This window comes from Calidris pugnax, unplaced genomic scaffold, assembly GCF_001431845.1.
Source record: "Calidris pugnax isolate Ruff unplaced genomic scaffold, ASM143184v1 scaffold273, whole genome shotgun sequence".
Lineage (NCBI taxonomy): Eukaryota > Metazoa > Chordata > Aves > Charadriiformes > Scolopacidae > Calidris > Calidris pugnax.
The window spans coordinates 2,163,427-2,180,387 of record NW_015094508.1 but is presented as its reverse complement, the minus strand read 5'-3'; the positions used below and the strand labels follow the sequence as shown (position 1 = coordinate 2,180,387).

Below are 16,961 nucleotides of genomic sequence, written 5' to 3'. Positions count from 1 at the left end.
CACCCACCCCTTCAAGCAGAACAAGCAAACCGTGAACGCTGCTGCACCGCCCTGCCCCGGGCGAGGGCCGCTGCGCCGAGCCGAGCCTTGGCTACTCGCCGCCCTCCAGGACAGGGCTCACCGGGAAGGCGCCGGGCTCCGGGGGGGGCTCGCACTCCAGCTCCCCCTTAGTGCTCTCGCTGCTGGACAGGCACCCTAGGCCGGAGTCCAAAAAAGAAAAAAAAAAAAAAAAAAAGCACAGCGCCTGAGATCCGCGCCCCACAGAGGGGACACAGGCGGGACTCCCCTCCCCGGGATGAGGGGCGAGGGGGTGTCCTCCCCCTGCACGGTGGGGTGCCGGCCTCCCTGCTCCAGCCATGGAGAACGCAGAGGGGGTACGGAAGTTGGGGGGGGGGGGAAGACAATCAGGACTCGGGGGCCACAACCCCTCTAACCACCCCCTCCCCCCCCAAAACAAACCTGCCTACGGACTTAAGGCCCTAGCTCGGGCAGCCCGAGGCTAAGGCCAAATATTAAAGAATTTAAAACTAATATAGTGCTAGGAACGGTTGCAACATTGCAATTTGCAGTAGATACAAAAACCAAGTAAAAGGGTCTCTGACCTTCCTAACCTTAGATGAGTTGAGATCCACCCCCAACACTCCCTTCCTGCCTACCGTGAATATAATTAAGGGGAAGCTGCAGTGGTAATTTCTCTCCTCATTAACTTCCTGATTGGTTTCAGGCTCAGGATTCCAGCGGGCGGCAGTTTGTCACCAATTCCAAATGGCCAATCGTTAATACTAATGTTTGTGTAACTAACTGCCAGCATCTGCCACGGCTTCTTGTACAACAATAATAGTGAAAGGGTAACATTAGTGCATCCCGTGTTAATTCAGATTCTGTTCATCAATAGGAAAATCTATGATGTAATTAGCAAAATGCATTGGTAGTTGAGGAAGTCGGAGGGAACTAAATCATGGCGGCAGCTCCACGGGCCCCTGACATCTTAATCATCAATACTTACTACGTTCTGGATTTTACTGTTTAGTAGAGAATATTACCAGCCTGTGATCTTTTAAAAGAGAATATTGTTTACAACCATTTGCTTGTTTTTTAGAAGCCATGATGAATCTAGTACAACTGCGCGAGAAGGAGGAACGCGGAGTTGAGGCTTAGACTCTGTCCCCAAACTGCACGGCTGTGACTCAGCGAGCAGCTCCTCCACACCTGAGCCCTGGGTGCTTGCAGGCTTCCAGAAGCACGTCTGAAGTCCAACAAAAAAGAAAAGGTCAGGCTTGACTTTCACAGCCAGGCTAATCCAAGGGGAACCAAGGAAAGTAAACAGTCGCCATCTGGGTTTACGCTTTGCTGGGAAAATGAGAAATGCTGTCTTAAAAAAACCACCCACATCCCATTTCTGTAGCATCACATGTTTCTGCAGTAACTTCCATTTGCAGTTCAGCTTCCTGATTTGTCCTTATTTTAAACATGATGCTGCCTACCGAAAGATGGAAACACCATTATGGAGTTAAGGTCTCATGCATAATTTTCAGACACTTTCCCTGTGACTAGATAAAATGGCAATTTCTGCTACTTTGAGGGAGTTTTGCCCATTTTTGACATAGCAGAAACTGGCTTCTTGATTTCATGCAAGTCTCTCCTTTGATGCATGTAAGGGACAAGTAAGGTCCATCACCTCCAACACCACTCTGCCAAAGCAGACTCTACTATTGTCTTCTAGATCTGACATAAAACTTTTTTTTTTTTTTTTTAACCTGATGAACAGGATATCAACCCCGTACTACATTTCCTCCTAGCTAAAAGACAAAGAAAAGAATGCAGTGCTTAGATATGAGGGAGTGACAAAGTAGTCAACGCAACTTAAAGCGAACTCTCCTTTTTTTTTTTTGATCTTTCATAAATTTTTTTTTTTTTTTTTTTTAACCTGATGAACAGGATATCAACCCCGTACTACATTTCCTCCTAGCTAAAAGACAAAGAAAAGAATGCAGTGCTTAGATATGAGGGAGTGACAAAGTAGTCAACGCAACTTAAAGCAGGTTTTAGACATCCAGTGAATGCTGCTAATGGTTTAATGACACAGAAAGAGGAATCTGGGTCTGGAGCATCACATATTCCTCTGCTATGTGGTTAAAAGCACAGGACAGCCAAAGGAGTCTCTCCAACATCCCCGGTGTGAATAACCATGGGACTGCTGGGGGAGGGCATCAATTTGCACACAGAGCAGGCCAGAACAGCACTCGGGTAATCTCCGGATGGGAACAACTTTGTAGATTTTTACTCCTTGTAGCCCACCACTCCTGAAACCCAAAACTGCTGCAGGATCAGGATGGCTCCTTGCACGGTGCAAAAGCCAAGCTCTCTTCTGCCACGAGAACATACCAAGCGATTCCTGATGCTGTACTTCCTATCTCCCCTTTTCAGTGCGTTAAGCGGGGTTGATGGTGGAGTCCAAGGAGAAGCCACATCTCCTCAGTGTCTGGATGAGGATGCAACTTATCTTTCCACTGCACTTCCCCTGCTAAGACTGTGCTTGAGAGTTCATCACTGCTTACGAGCTCCTAGGACTTGAACCAGAGGCGAACACGCAGGTTAGGGAAAATGAGGGGAGGAACACAGGCACGTTTCTGCTCCTCTGGAAGGGAAGCTGTTGAGACAGGCTCACAGCACAAACATGCTCACCGGGTGCCCTGGTCTGCACCACACTCCCGTGATCTGAAGCACACACCATCCATTATTTCAGGCAAGTAACCCAATGTGCTAAGATTTAGGACATGCTGTAAGGAATCTCTGTGTTCCCAAACTACGAGGCAGAAGTATGAAGGAAGCGATTGGGGTTGAAAGGGGATATTTTTTTGTTTACCCCTGAGTAGCCGAATGGTCAAGAGGCTTATTTATTTTAAAGGATTTGTTAATATTTTTAGTGTGCATGTGCCTGGGAATGATGGAATGGCCCATTTTTAAATACTGAGATCTATAAATCTCTGTGACAAACTTACAGAAAGTTTTTTTTCCTAAGTGGAAAGAATCCAACAGAAAACCCACCCAACGTGCTACGGCATGATGTTAAAACCCTGCCACAGCAAAACTGCCACTTTGTTTTTATGATCAATTTTTCCAGCAACTCTGTGTTAATTTATTATAAACCTGGGGAATGACACTGAGGGCAACTTCTTTTATAGACAGACACCCACAACTGTTTCTTAGCACCTCAAGCAGTGCCTCCTAAGCCTTCTGGGCTAGTGGAGCTTCACCAGTCTTCCAACAGTTCTCATGGGGCATCAGACACCCTGATGGAACTTCATACAGAAAGCGTCATTACATGGGAACAGTTCCAGTCACCAACCGGTTGGTCTCATGAACCGCCTCAGGTTCTGAAGCACTGATCTAAATAGCATGGGTTGGTTTTTTGTTTTTTGTTTTTTGTTTTTTTTTTTTATCACAGAGTTCCAAATTGATCACAGTTTTGATGGTTAGGCAATCGGAGCTACATACGCTGACCTCTGATTGTGCACAGGGGTATGTAACAACAGCCACATAGATCTGAAGAACAACCTGGAACTTCCGAGGTACTACCTCTAGCAGATGAGAGTGCTGCTCCTCTATCCAAACCCACACTGCTCACTTGGATAGGCTTCCGCTGCAGTGAAGGGGGGTCAACAAAGTCAAGCAAGGAGCACTGAGTAGGTGCAATGCCGATAATAAGAGCAAGATACTCGGATTGGGACTTGTAGCTATAAAAAGGCAGCAAAAAGGAAATGAGCAATTCTGTTCCAGTGTTTTAATCACACAGCAATAAAATGTAGAAGTTCCAAGTTCAAAGAAACAAAACCCGTGTTCTTTTTGATTTAAGTCTATGAGTTTCATCTGTTTGAGGCTTGCGGCTTATCCTCCCACTGTTGTTACACAAGCCTTTATCTGTGTAAATAACAGCACCAGAATTGGGGCTGTGACAGTTTTTGAAGACCATTCCTTGATCTAATTACCTCATATCCTTGGGAAAGCACCTGAATACTTTTGAGATATATGCATCTGAAAATTTTTTGGCTAATATCACACAGGAAAAGAAGCCAGAAGGGATTCTAACCATAAACACAAAACCTTACATCTTCTGACGCTGGAAACCACATTGACTTTTAACATGAGCGATCCCTGGAATTCAATGGACTGAAAAAAATAATACACTTTCAGTGATGTGAGAAAGCAGAAGGATATTCATGCTTGAAAAGTAAATATTTTCCCGAGTTTACATTTAAAAAACTATTAAACTCTCAATAAGGAACAATTTTTAAAGATTTAAAGTTGAGAGGTACAATCCATTTTCTTAAAACTCTTTCACCTTCTATTTCAGGGAAGAGGAAAATAAGTAAGTATGCCAGTCTCACACGCTGCTAAGCCGAGGTACTTCTCCCTGGTGTTCACATCTGTATGTGCCCACACAGCCACGTGTGCAGGACAGAGGGGAATGAACCAGACTGCTGCTGGCAGCTCAAGGGCACTGGAGCATCACTAAAGGGTGCCTGGGTTTTTGCTGTGAGGGTGGACAGGAACCGCTCTTCACGGTACCTTCTCCCTTGTAGCCAATACCACTGGAAAGGGATGCTCTCTAAGCAAGCAATGACTTCCACTCCAGACTCCACAGATGCCATATGAAGTGTCTTGGAAAACAAACAGGCCTGGGAAACCGGCGGTAGTCAAACCAAAGGGCAACCCACACTACCTGAGTGAAGGCTGCAATGAGAGAGAGTGGCATCACTCCCCCCAGGTTACCATCTCAAGGACTGGGACTGGTCTTCACGGTGCTGCTACCAGACACAAGTGGGGCGACTGGCAATGCACTGAAGATAAGCTGGCTTGGTGGCCTGAAAAGGCTCGAATTCAGTTTGAAAACACTGCCCAGTTTCCACCCAAGTCGATGACACTCTTGGCACTCTACTGCTCAGACTGACCCCAGAGGGCTGACTCTACCACGCACTGCCAGCAAACAGCCTGCCAAGCTACAGCAACTACTGTAATACACATGGCAACTGCCTGACAAAGCATTAGGTCAAAAATCCAAACCAAATCAACCAACCAAAAAAAATAAATTCATCAAAACCAATGGTTACTGCTGCAAAACCAGGCACTCAGAATGACAGAACCATCAGAATCATCTCAGTTGCTGACTCAACAACTGAGAAGACACACACAAAAAAGAGAGTGAGAGAAAAACACCATTTTTGTATTGTGGAGAAAGCATTAGAGTGGCAACAAGAGTGTCGGGGTCTTGGTGTAGACCATCATAAGATGGGCAAGACGAAATCCTGATGCAAACACATGCAGAAAGACCAAGTTAAGTTATCCTAAGCAACCTCCATTCAGCTGCCTCTCACTTTTGTAGTGCTTAATCCTATGCCCCCAAATGTTGAACTCTTCAAGCACAGAGTTAATTAACAGAAGGTCAAAAAGAAAACCTATCTCCACTGAATCTCTCGCGCAATTCATTCCTCTGTGAATGCACTATTAGAAAAGATGGAGGACTACTGACTCACACTAGGGTGAAGAAACGAGGGTTAATGGCAGGTTGTTCTTCATAAACCCGCCACGCAAGGGCATCAGTCTCATACTCTGGTATTCTGTCCCATTAAGATCTAAGACACAGCAGTCTGGAGCCTATGGCTTGATGGGTTCCTGCTAGAAAGCCACAGAGAAGCTGCAAAACCTTAAGAAACTTAGAGACAAACTTTCATCAGCCGTGTTTTCAAGATTTCCTTTGAACACAAAGATTCGTATTTTGTAAAGCTGCAGTAACTCATGATTCTGACGGATGTTCACACTTGGTGAATCCCCAACATCTTTTAATTCTTTTTTTTCTACTCTGTGTGAACTAACCTAAAAAAATACTGCCCTCTCCTTCCTCTCATCTCTTGCTCAGGATGAATGCTAGGATTAAATGGTTCCTCCTGAGAATTCCTGCCAACATCTGCAAGTGCATGAATGTGCTAAAAATGTTCTATATTGACCGACTTTGTCCTCCTGTCCCTCAGGCCTCATCACAGACCACTACCAGGAGATGGCTCCCGTGGGGACAAATTCTGTAAGCCCACCTCAAATCAAGGGTTTCTGCTCACTGCACCAGGTCACCACAACATAGCATGGGCGCAGGGTTCTTGGAAGCAGTGTTATGCACAGCAGAGAGTAAGATGAGACATTAGTCTAACAGGGAGGCTGATGCCAATGGGCTGACGAAAACTCAGCTATGGATCTGCCTTAAAACTGAACTCCACGCATTAGACACATCAGCTGAAATGTCTTTGCGACTTTTGCTTTTATCAGTATGTTGTGGACTGTTCTGTGCTGACCATAAGGCGGACCAACTTATGAGAAAATGGGAGTGGTGCCCCTTTTCTGCTTTGCATGTTATTAACACAAAGGAAAACAGTCCAGTTCTAGAAACGAATGTCTGTGGACATCTTCCCGTTGACAAGAAGTTTCAAGAGCAATGAGCAAATCTGCTTTTCAATGCGAACGTAAAAAAAACCCCAAGGATCTGGAATCAAAAAACACGTCCCATCTGTGTCTCTTAACACAAGATATACTATTTCACAGTACAGCCCTTTCCCCCTTCTCAAACACCTACCCTTCTCACTAACATTTAAAGCAATTAGGATTATCTTGGATGCTCACAGTAGGGCACATTCATTGTGTATTTTCAAATAGCATTAATTCTTGGCATTAGGAACTTGGGATAAAAGGTAAAGATCTGAATGGAGATCTTTATTCAGCATGCTTTACCACGGATTATCTCATTCTTTTCCAGTTCATGCTTGTACTTTTAGCAACTAAGAAGACAGGGCTGTAACTGATGTAATTAGAAACCAGAAGCCGAAGAAAATAACCACCTGATGATTCCCTCACCCCTGGCTGTAAATTCTCTTACAATAATACGTGAAACAATCAAACAAGGCTTTCCAATTCTCAGCCACCACCGGTTAGACAGGGAGGATGCAGAGACGACAGGCAGGAAGCCCAGGCTTTTTTTTCTGAGACTCCAAAAGCTACCTTGAAACTATACCAATCCATTACAACGCAATCGCCCTACATGCTTGTAGACAAGATGCAGAGCAGAGCAGTGGTGATGGCCCAACACTCTCTGCTGTCACCAGTGTCACATTCTGTGGCTAACTTGGTGTCACTAAGCCACTGCTGCAGGCTAGGAAAGGCAGACGGTGAACCATCTCAGAAAAATTTCCTGAGGATCAGGAAAGGCTGAAAGGCAACACGCAGATTTCAGCTGGTAAAAACTTGCTTTTGGGTTGGCAGAAATGAATGGTTACCTCTTCTGCAAGGTATTCACCAGAAATGCTCGCACTGCCCAAGCCAGGTCCCAGTGAGGTATAAATCAGTACAACTTCCACAGAAAGCTCCCCACTTTATATTCTACTACCAGGAACCCTGATGGCTAGTTCTCTCAATAGGGACACACGATCATAATGGTTTCGCACACACATTTTCTATTTTGGAAGACATAAAGCAAAACATTCTCCAGGAACAGGATAACTCAACGTATAGCAGACATTTCCCACTGCTGGGTAACAAGGTAAAATGTGCCCTTCTGCAAATGTTTTTTGAGGTCATTTCTAAGTGTAAACATTTTGTACCATTACGTAAGAAGCATGATGACCTCAGCATCACAACAGAGCTGAGGTCACAGATATGAGGTACTGTTATATATTATAAATATATATATATAATTCATATAGTGTTACGTGGTATTAACACTACAAAGAAAAGGCATCATGATAAAATACCCAAAGCACCTCCCTTTTTGTTCCCTACCATTCTCCAGTCACTTACTGAAACCCAGTGCTGTCCTGTGCACACATTTGTGCAGCAACACAGGGAATTACACTATAGAACCAGTTCTGCCGATGAACACACAGCCCCTTTGGTTTTGTATTGCTGGGACTCGAAAGACACACATGCCTCTCCTTCAGGCTGTGACTCTGCTACGACTACCAGCAGATGTACTTTTGGAAATCCCTTCTTCCCTCAGACATCCCTAGCCCACCATGGCAGGGCAAACCCAATGGTTTGTGCTCTAAACCATAGGCCAACAAAGAGACAATGATTTTGAAAAAACAAAATAAAATAAATACCCGACAAGCCATTTCAAGATTCAGGATTAGAGAGCAGCCACAGAAACATATGAGGAGGCATCGATTTCCCAGAGAGGCATATAAAAAGTGGCTGTGAGGGATGGGGGTATTTGGAGATCTGCCACCAGCTGAAGAGCAGCAAGGAATCTCAGAGGAATGAAGCAATTTGCTTCATCACGTAACAAGGCTGTGACAAAGCTGGGACCTTTCATCTCTATTTCTGGAGGTCGGGTACTACTTCTCTATTCCATACACAACACCAGAGACTGACTCTCCATCAAAAAAAGATGTCCCTGATGTTGTACTCAGAAGACTGGCAGAAGACTGAGGCAGCTCTCAGGGAAAAAATTAACTTCAAATCCACTATTGGGACTATTTCTTTAGTCCTATAGTAATTAAAAACTGTTCTGACAACAAGATTAAAACACACACATATCAATCATTTCTCAAGAGAGATACCTAACTATCTTATCAGCTGCAGCTGCACATGCCTAAACATTTATTCTGAGCATTTTATCCTGCCAGGACTGGTTTTGCAGAAAATTGCTGTACTATGGGGTCAGGAAGCTTGGGATCCCCTAGGCTCTCCCACTGCTGGGTGCAGCAGCAAGGCTGGGATCTCAGCTCCCCACATGCTCCTTCTGTGCAGCCACCTTTGAAGTCAGATACATGAAATGAACTGCTTTTTTGGAAAAAGATTTTTTTTTCCCTGTGAAAAAAGAAAACAAACCATTCCACAGATCCATGGTCACACAACCATGTGAACAGCAACCTCCAGTGGCAAGGCAAAAACAGGAAAAGACTGCATACAACTCCAAATCTAGGGACACGAATCACAGAGTCATAGACTAGTTTGTGTTGGAAGGGACTTTTAAAGGTCACCTAGTCCAACCCTACTGCAATAAGCAGGGACATCTTCAACTAGATCAGGTTCTCAGAGCCTTGTACAACCTGACCTTGAACGTTTCCAGGGATGGGACACTACCACCTCTCTAGGGAACCTGTTTCAGTGCTTCACCACCCTCATAATAAAAAATTCTTTCTTATGTCTAGTCTGAATCTACCCTCTTAGTTTAAAGCCATTACATCCTGTCCTTTCGTAACAGAATCTGCTAAGAAGTTCATCCCCATCTTTCTTCTAAGTCCCCTTAAAGTTTTGAAAGGCCACAATAGGATCTTCATGGAGCTGTCTCTTCTCCAAGCTGAACAAAGGCTCTTCTACAGACTCACCATCCATGTAAGCCTGTCAAGGAAATAAGGCAGGTGTCCAGCTGAACCCCCTGCTTATCCTGCTGTGAGTCTACAGAAGCATGTGGTTTCAGTAAGAACAACCAGTGGCTTGGATTCTTCCCAAAGCAATAGTTTTTATCAATTTCCAGCAAGCTCTAAGGAAGAGAACATGGCATCATCTCTCTGCACCCTACAGTCCCCTCAAGCATAATTTGTGGACCTCACACTAATTTTATGGAGACTGCTTACTGTCCACCTCCTTGTGCCTGGCAAGATTATGGAGCAGATCCTCCTGGAATCTCTGCTAAGGCTCATGGAAAATAAGGAGGTGATTGGAGACAGCCAACATGGCTTCACCAAGGGCAAATTGTGCCTGACAAATTTAGTGGTCTTTTATGATACTGCCACACACTTGGTGGACAAGGGCAGAGTAACAGATGTCATCTACCTGGACTTGTGCAAAGCATTCAACACTGTCCTGCACGACATCCCTGGTCTCAAAATTGGAAACTAATGGATTTAATGGATGGACCACTCGGTGGATAAGGAGCTGGCTGGATGGCCACACTCAAAGGGTTGTGGTCAATGGCTCAATGTCCAATTGGTGGCCAGTGACAAGTGGTGTTCCTCAGGGGTCAATACTGAGACAAGTGCTGTTCAATCAACATCTTTGTTGGAGACATGGACAGTGGGGTAGAGTGCACCTTCAGCAAGTTTGCCGATGACACCCAACTTGGTGGTGCAGTCCACACACTGGAGGGAAGGGATGCCACCCAGAGGGACCTGGACAGGCTTGAGAGGTGGGCTTGTCCAAATTGCATGAAGTTTAACCAAGCCAAGTGCAGGGTCCTGCACCTGGGACGTGGCAATCCCAGGCACAACTACAGGCTGGGCGGAGAATGGCTAGAAAGCAGCCCTGAGGAGAACTTGGGGGTGTTGGTGGATGAGAAGCTTAGCATGAGCCAGCAATGTGCACTGGCAGCCCAGAAAGCCAACCGCATCTTGGGCTGCATCAAGAGAAGCGTGGCCAGCAAGCAGGTCACAGGAGGTGATTCTGCCCCTCTACTCTGCACTCGTGAGACCCCACCTGGAGTACTGTGTCCAGCTTTGGAGTCCTCCATACAGGAAGGACATGGACCTGTTGAAATGGGTCCAGAGGAGGGCCACGAAGATGATCACCTCCCCTGTGAGGACAGGCTGAGACAGCTGGGGTTGTTCAGGCTGGAGAAAAGAAGGCTCTGGGGAGACCCTTCAATATCTGAAGGAGTCTATAGGAGAACCGGAGAGGGACTCTTTGTCATGAAGTGTAGTGACAGGACAAGGGGCAACAGTTTTAAATTGGAAGAGGGGAGATTTAGATTAGTTACTAGAAAGAAATTTTTTACAGTGAGGGTGGTGAGGCACTGGAACAGGCCGCCCAGGGAAGTCGTGGATGCCCCATCCCTGGAGGTGTCCAAGGCCAGGCTGGATGGGGCTTTGAGCAAGGACAGATGTCGGGGCTGCTCCCCGTTTTGAAGAAAGACCTCACATGCTACATCTACCTCCTAGTGCAACACAGGGAACAGCTAGTGACACCCAACTCCCTACACGCTTCCGAGCATCACTACAATATAGTTGCCTTTGTTTTGCTGGGTGTATATATGTATTTTAAACCTGTCTAAACAACTTCCTTGTGAATAACCACCTCTAGAAGCATCAATTGTCCTACCTAGAAAATGCACTGCCATTTGCAATAGTTCTGGCAAGAAAATGTTTTTTGAAAAGCAATAACTTTAAAGGGAAAAGTGCATTCAAGGTTCAGGATAATGTTATCAAGCAGCAAAATATGTGGAAGACAAAAAAAAGGGTTTTTCCTTTCTGTACCTATACTAAAGGAAGGAAATAGGATCCTAAGAGCTTTAATAATCCCATATAACTTTTTGGTGCTTAGCACAGAAATCCAAACATAACACTATTTTGGCTGAATGTCTCTTCATTCTTGGGTTAGAAAGGCTGTTAATCTTCACTAGCATATCAGGAAAAAAAGGAGTGTATCACAGTCTGCGCAACACCAGGACTAGCCATATAAATATAAATATTAGTTCTGGTCACCCCTCTTTATATTTTTATTGTTGCCAATGTCACTTTCAATCTATAAACCAGGGATGAAATCCATGCCCACTGTCATTAGTCATAATGCTCAAATAGCTAATAATGATGGCTTCAGCTTTTTCAGGTTTAATGACAGTCTTAATTTTAGAAAATACTGGCTCAGTGCAAAAGTGCCATATTATAAAGCTTAAAAGATTTTTTTGGACATGATTTGCAAGCTTTTGGAAATCAAGAGGTTACTAAACAATCAGAGAAAATGCTAAGTCTAATGAAAGCAATCTGTTATGGTAGATACAATAGATTTTTCACTTGCCAAGAATAGATTTTTTTTTTAATGCTCTTATCATGCAAGCTTCTTTGCTGGGAAGGAAGAAAACAAGGACCTGCAACTCATACCTCACTAGTGAAAGCAGCAGGTTTGTCAACTGACTTCAACATAAGAAAGACTGTACTCACTGATGACTGTGCTCAAAATTGACTAAGAGGGAAGAAAGAAGCCCTGCCATTTGCAGCTTACAATTTAAGCGAATCTGTAGTTTAAAAAGCCCAGAAGGCTTTAAAGTGACTTAATATTACCATGGCATTACCATTTTTAATACTAACTTTAATTTGGAAGCAAGTCAAGCAGATTTGCAGTAAAATGGTTCAACAAATATTGATGAAATACAGAGCACAAGATGGGTATATGCATGAACAGAGTAAAAATGTTGCTACTTATTTTAAAGTGAGATTGATGCCCTCCAAAATTTAGGAACCTCACTGCAATAAGTCACAATACTTGAGAAAATAGGGACAAAAACTGAACACAAACCACTTTTGAGGTAGTCAAATAAGTTAAATGAAGTTTCACACAACATTAGGCTTAAGACAGACCTGCTGCGTTATATTTATATTTATTTCCACAAACAAAATAGCAGTATTAAATGCAGCCTGTGAAACACTGGTGCAGCACAGAGGCTAGTGGGGCTCCAAAGTGAAGGGCCAGCCTCCCACTGTCCCATCAGCCAGAGAGGATGGGCAGCCCCTATGGAAGCTGCTGGTGCTGCCAGCGGCATCTCCCCAGGCACAGGGGGGATCCTGCTGACTTCCTACAGCTGGGGCGATGCAGACCTGCTGGGACAGTCTTCAGGATCCTGACAGCAGCAGCCTTGCTAGGAAGGGCCAAAATCCTGTGAGAACAGCTAACAGTCTACAAGCTGTGTGTCCACAGGGCCTAAAAACCTTGGTTGGTTTAGTTTGCTGTAACTTGTGCAAGTTTGCCTCATTGCTCTTGTGCCACCTTTCCTTACTAAGGTTACTGGAACGGGCTTGAGCGTATCTGGCCAATTCTCAACATGGGCTTCCCTTGCCTTTGCTTGCCACAGTCTGAAGTCAGAAGGTCAACCTTAAACCTTGTTTAAGTGGCAGAAAAGTTCTAAGATCTACAATCAATCAATCAATTAATCAATCAGAATTTTATTACTGTCACCTGTTGTAGACAAAACTTTAAGACAGGTTTATTGGGTCCAGTTAGTCAATCCAGACACTGGTGGCTGTGTCAAAGGCCACCTCCCTTCAGAGGACCACTCCAACACTATGTCTCGGTTCATTTCTAAATACAGGAAGGACATGGATCTGCTGGAACAGGTCCAGTGGAGGGCCATCAAGATGATCAGAGGCTGGAGCACCTCTCCTATGAGGACAGGCTGAGAGAGCTGGGGTTGTTCAGCCTGGAGAAGAGAAGGCTGCGGGGAGACCTTATAGCAGCCTTTCAATATCTGAAGGGAGCTACAGGAGAGACGGGGAGAGACTCTTTACCAGGGAGTCTAGTGATAGGATGAGGGGTAATGCTTTTTAATTGGAAGAGGGAAGATTTAGATTAGATACTAGAAAGAAATTCTTTACAGTGAGGGTGGTGAGACACTGGAACAAGTTGCCCAGGGAGGTCGTGGATGCCCCATCCCTGGAGGTATTCAAGGCCAGGCTGGATGGGGCTTAGGGCAACCTGGTCTATTGGGAAGTGTCCCTGCCCATGGCAGGGGGGTTGGAACTCAATGATCTTGAAGGTCCCTTCCAACCCAAACCATTCTATGATTCTATGATACAGTGCTGAATACAACTGTGGTCAATACAAAACTGATCCAAAGCTGTAAGGGCAGAGCAGGGAGGAGAGAAGGGAAGCAAAAAGTGGAGCTCATCCTCTGCTGCATCACACAGCCCTGCTGCCTGCCACCCACCGCCAACACAGGGTGGTGAAGCGAGGAGAGGGCAAGGGCTGCAGGACCCTGTGCCATGCAGAATAACTGAGTACCTGGTGCCGTTCAGGGTCAAGGCAGGCTTTTTCCTTCCGTTGCTGATGGGCACAGCAGTTGAATGGAGCAAGAAAAGCAGATGAAGTGACCCAAGCTGGACAGTTAACAGCCAGAGGTACAGAGGTCAGCCCCACGGCCCAAGAGAGGTAATTACTTTCCAACTAGGGGCCAACCCACATTCCTCTTTCCTCACTCCTTCCTAACTACAGTTTAGGCAATTAGAGCTTCATTTGGGTTAGTCCCTGCAAAAGCATCCGTGTAACAGGAATACAGCAGACCCCTCTCAGCAAGCCAGCATCGTTTCACTCCAATGTAGACCCTGTTTGCACAAACCCATGTGCAGCATTTATGACTTGGAAAAATTAAGAGACTCAATCCACAAAATTCAAGTCCCTGGAAACACTTGTGACTCAGGGAAGAGCAGGGGCAAGATGTGTTTGACACAGCACGTAGGGACAGCTTTATCAACTAGAAGTTCATGTTCACCCAAGAGAGGGGACAGCAAAAACTAAGTTCTAATTCGTGGAGTACTTAGGAGGCTTTAAACTGTATTTAGGGGTACACAGCTGGCTCGAACACGACTTAGACTGGAACTTACCAAAATGTGTTTTATACAGCCAAATGCCAATATAAAAATCTGCTAAAAAAATCTAGTGTAAACAGTTGTTTCAGGGTGGGAAAGTAAAACACTCATTGCAGTGTCTGCAACTGCTCTGAGACAGAACTTGAAAGGGAAAATGATTTATAAATGCACAGGAGAGAGAGCTCATTGATTTTTCTTTTTCTTTCATGTCTAGAAAGGAAACAAAACCAGTGACAAACTGGACTAAAAGCATTCTTTTACTTCCAGCTAAGACATGATTAGTGCCATGCTTGGGGTAAATAAACATACTACCCACAGCATATGGGGTCTGATTCAGACCTTACAAACCTTCTACTTGTGAAGCTTAACTGATTTAACAGATACGGTGAGATAAACATCAGGCATAGAGCTTTACAACTGACACTGTAAAATTACAAAAAAGCAGGAATTAAATGCGATGATGTTAAATGCCAATCTTAAAGAAGAAACAAAACCACAATTTTTTCTTTTATTTCTGAATGACCCACAGGGAGAACTACATGGTTTAACTTGGCTCTCACTCTTTCTGGATAATGTATTAAAACAAATCCCAGAAAATAAAGTGTTCGGTTCTGAGTAACTTCAAAACCAATCTCCAGATCTTTTCAGATTTTTAAGACACATATATTTCAAAAATAAATGCTTTCTCCCTCTCCAATCCCTTTCAAACATTTTTAAAGTGAGCTGTATCACACCTGTCTGTGCTCGGATGCTTTCAGCTTTTCTTGCATCTGGTGCCAAGAGCAGGGCAGACCCCTTTGTGGCAGAGGTGGGGTACACTGCAGAGAAATGCTGCCCTGCCAGCAAGAGCTATGACAGCCCACGGCAGAAACTAGCAAGCCACTTAAAACACTAACAGCACCAAAAGGCTAATGAAAATGCTGACGCCCTCCTCCTATACTGACTATTCATAATAAGCATCAAATGCATTTGTATATGATCTTATTCACATGTAATACTTTTATAGCATGCAAAACATGTTTTGCACTAGTGCAATGCAAGGCTGGTGATTTTCTATTTTTTAAGGGAAAAAACACTGTCTAAATACTTCTTTGTGTGTTCTCAGTACAGCAAACTAACAAAATGCCATTTACAAGCAGAAAGCTGCTACAACACTTCCCTGTCTGGCCCACTTCAACAGGTTTGGAAGAAACGAAATATAATTTATTATAGCCTATTTAGCTCTGCAACAATTGCCCTTCAAAACCCAAAGGAGAACAATGTAATTGAATGAACATGCCTTCTTCCCTGCAGAAACCTCAAACACCCTCAGGCAAGAGCTAATACAGATGTAGTACAAGGCATTAAAAGAGTGCTGGATGCTGTAGCTAGCAATTATCCTGGTATTTAACCAAATCTATCGCTCATCAGGAAAGCATTTAGTGCAGTAGTCGGAGCGAGACAGGCTGACACGGAGCACAGCTACTTAACTGTCCCCTCCAGCGATTACACTTTCTCAACCTGAGAGTCATGTCAAATTAAACAACTACACATTGACTTTTCACTTCTGCAAACATTAAGGTATGATTGACAACTCCTGGATGCTGCAAGACAGTCATTATAATCAGCCAACATACTGTCAGCTTATTTGTGGTGTGGGTTTTTTTCCCACTGTTCTGAGCAATTTCCTCCTGGACTGTTTTTACAGTGCTCTATAGGTATGTTTGCTTGGACTCCTTGCATGGTCACCACAACAAAATGCCACCCCTCTACACCCAAAGACCTTGGTACATGTGTGGGAAAGCAATGTAAAATTAAGGGATTTAACTTAGCATTGCCATACAACCCCTTTTTTTTTTTTTTTTCTTCCCCTCTTAGTCTTGGCCAGGACTTGCCCATCTAACTAAAACTTGGGAGATGCTTGGATACCAACAACTGGATGCTAGCACTGCACTAAATACTGTTAATGTGGCACCTTCCTGGAGTATTTTTCCCAATTCTTGCCCTGACTCCTGGAATTCTCTTTCAATCTACATATGGCAGCCACTGCAAGAGGAAGAAGTCACCTGCAAAAATGGGAAATTAAATGACAAGCTCTACGATACCATTCCGAGTACATATCTGTGAAGACCTCAAGCTTCCTAAGGCTATTACAGCGCCCCTATGCCAAGGCACCACTAACTACATATATCTGAAGAGTGCAGCTTAGTAAAGTTACTAGAAACCAAACAGGTACATAAAGCAGTCAAGGTTGTGAAGAAATACATCCCTTTGATTTTATATGCAACATTCTGGCGCCTGAAACCACTACATTATAAGTGACAGCTTTACTCTCCACCCCTCTAATTCAAGCCACGAGAGTAACATAAAAGCTGTCCAAACTTTCCCCTCTCAAAATAAAAGGAGAAAGTAAAAAAAAAAAATTCATAAATAATGCTCAATACTTCTACCCTCTCACCCCCACACCCCCCCTAAGAAATCTCACTGGATCCTTCAAAGCCTCTGGTAAAGAAGCAGGTGAGATTAATACCGTATCATTAAGATAATTATGAATACAAACAAGTCTAGAATGCTATTGGTATGCCTGGAAGCCTCTGTATTTACATGATGAGTGGATCTGAAGCTTCACCTTCATACTGCCTGCAG

At 44.2% G+C, this 16,961-nt stretch overlaps 1 protein-coding gene across 1 annotated transcript in view; it reads right to left on the bottom strand.

Moving 5' to 3' along the window:
* Positions 1 to 91: 91 nt before the first annotated feature.
* The window catches only part of DMRT1 (doublesex and mab-3 related transcription factor 1), a 62,627-nt gene continuing 45,757 nt past the window's right edge, over positions 92 to 16,961 (bottom strand). Inside the window, exon 6 of the mRNA XM_014964835.1 lies at positions 92 to 209. Coding sequence (XP_014820321.1) covers positions 92 to 209 — 118 coding nt within the window. The remainder of the gene's footprint in view (positions 210 to 16,961) is intronic.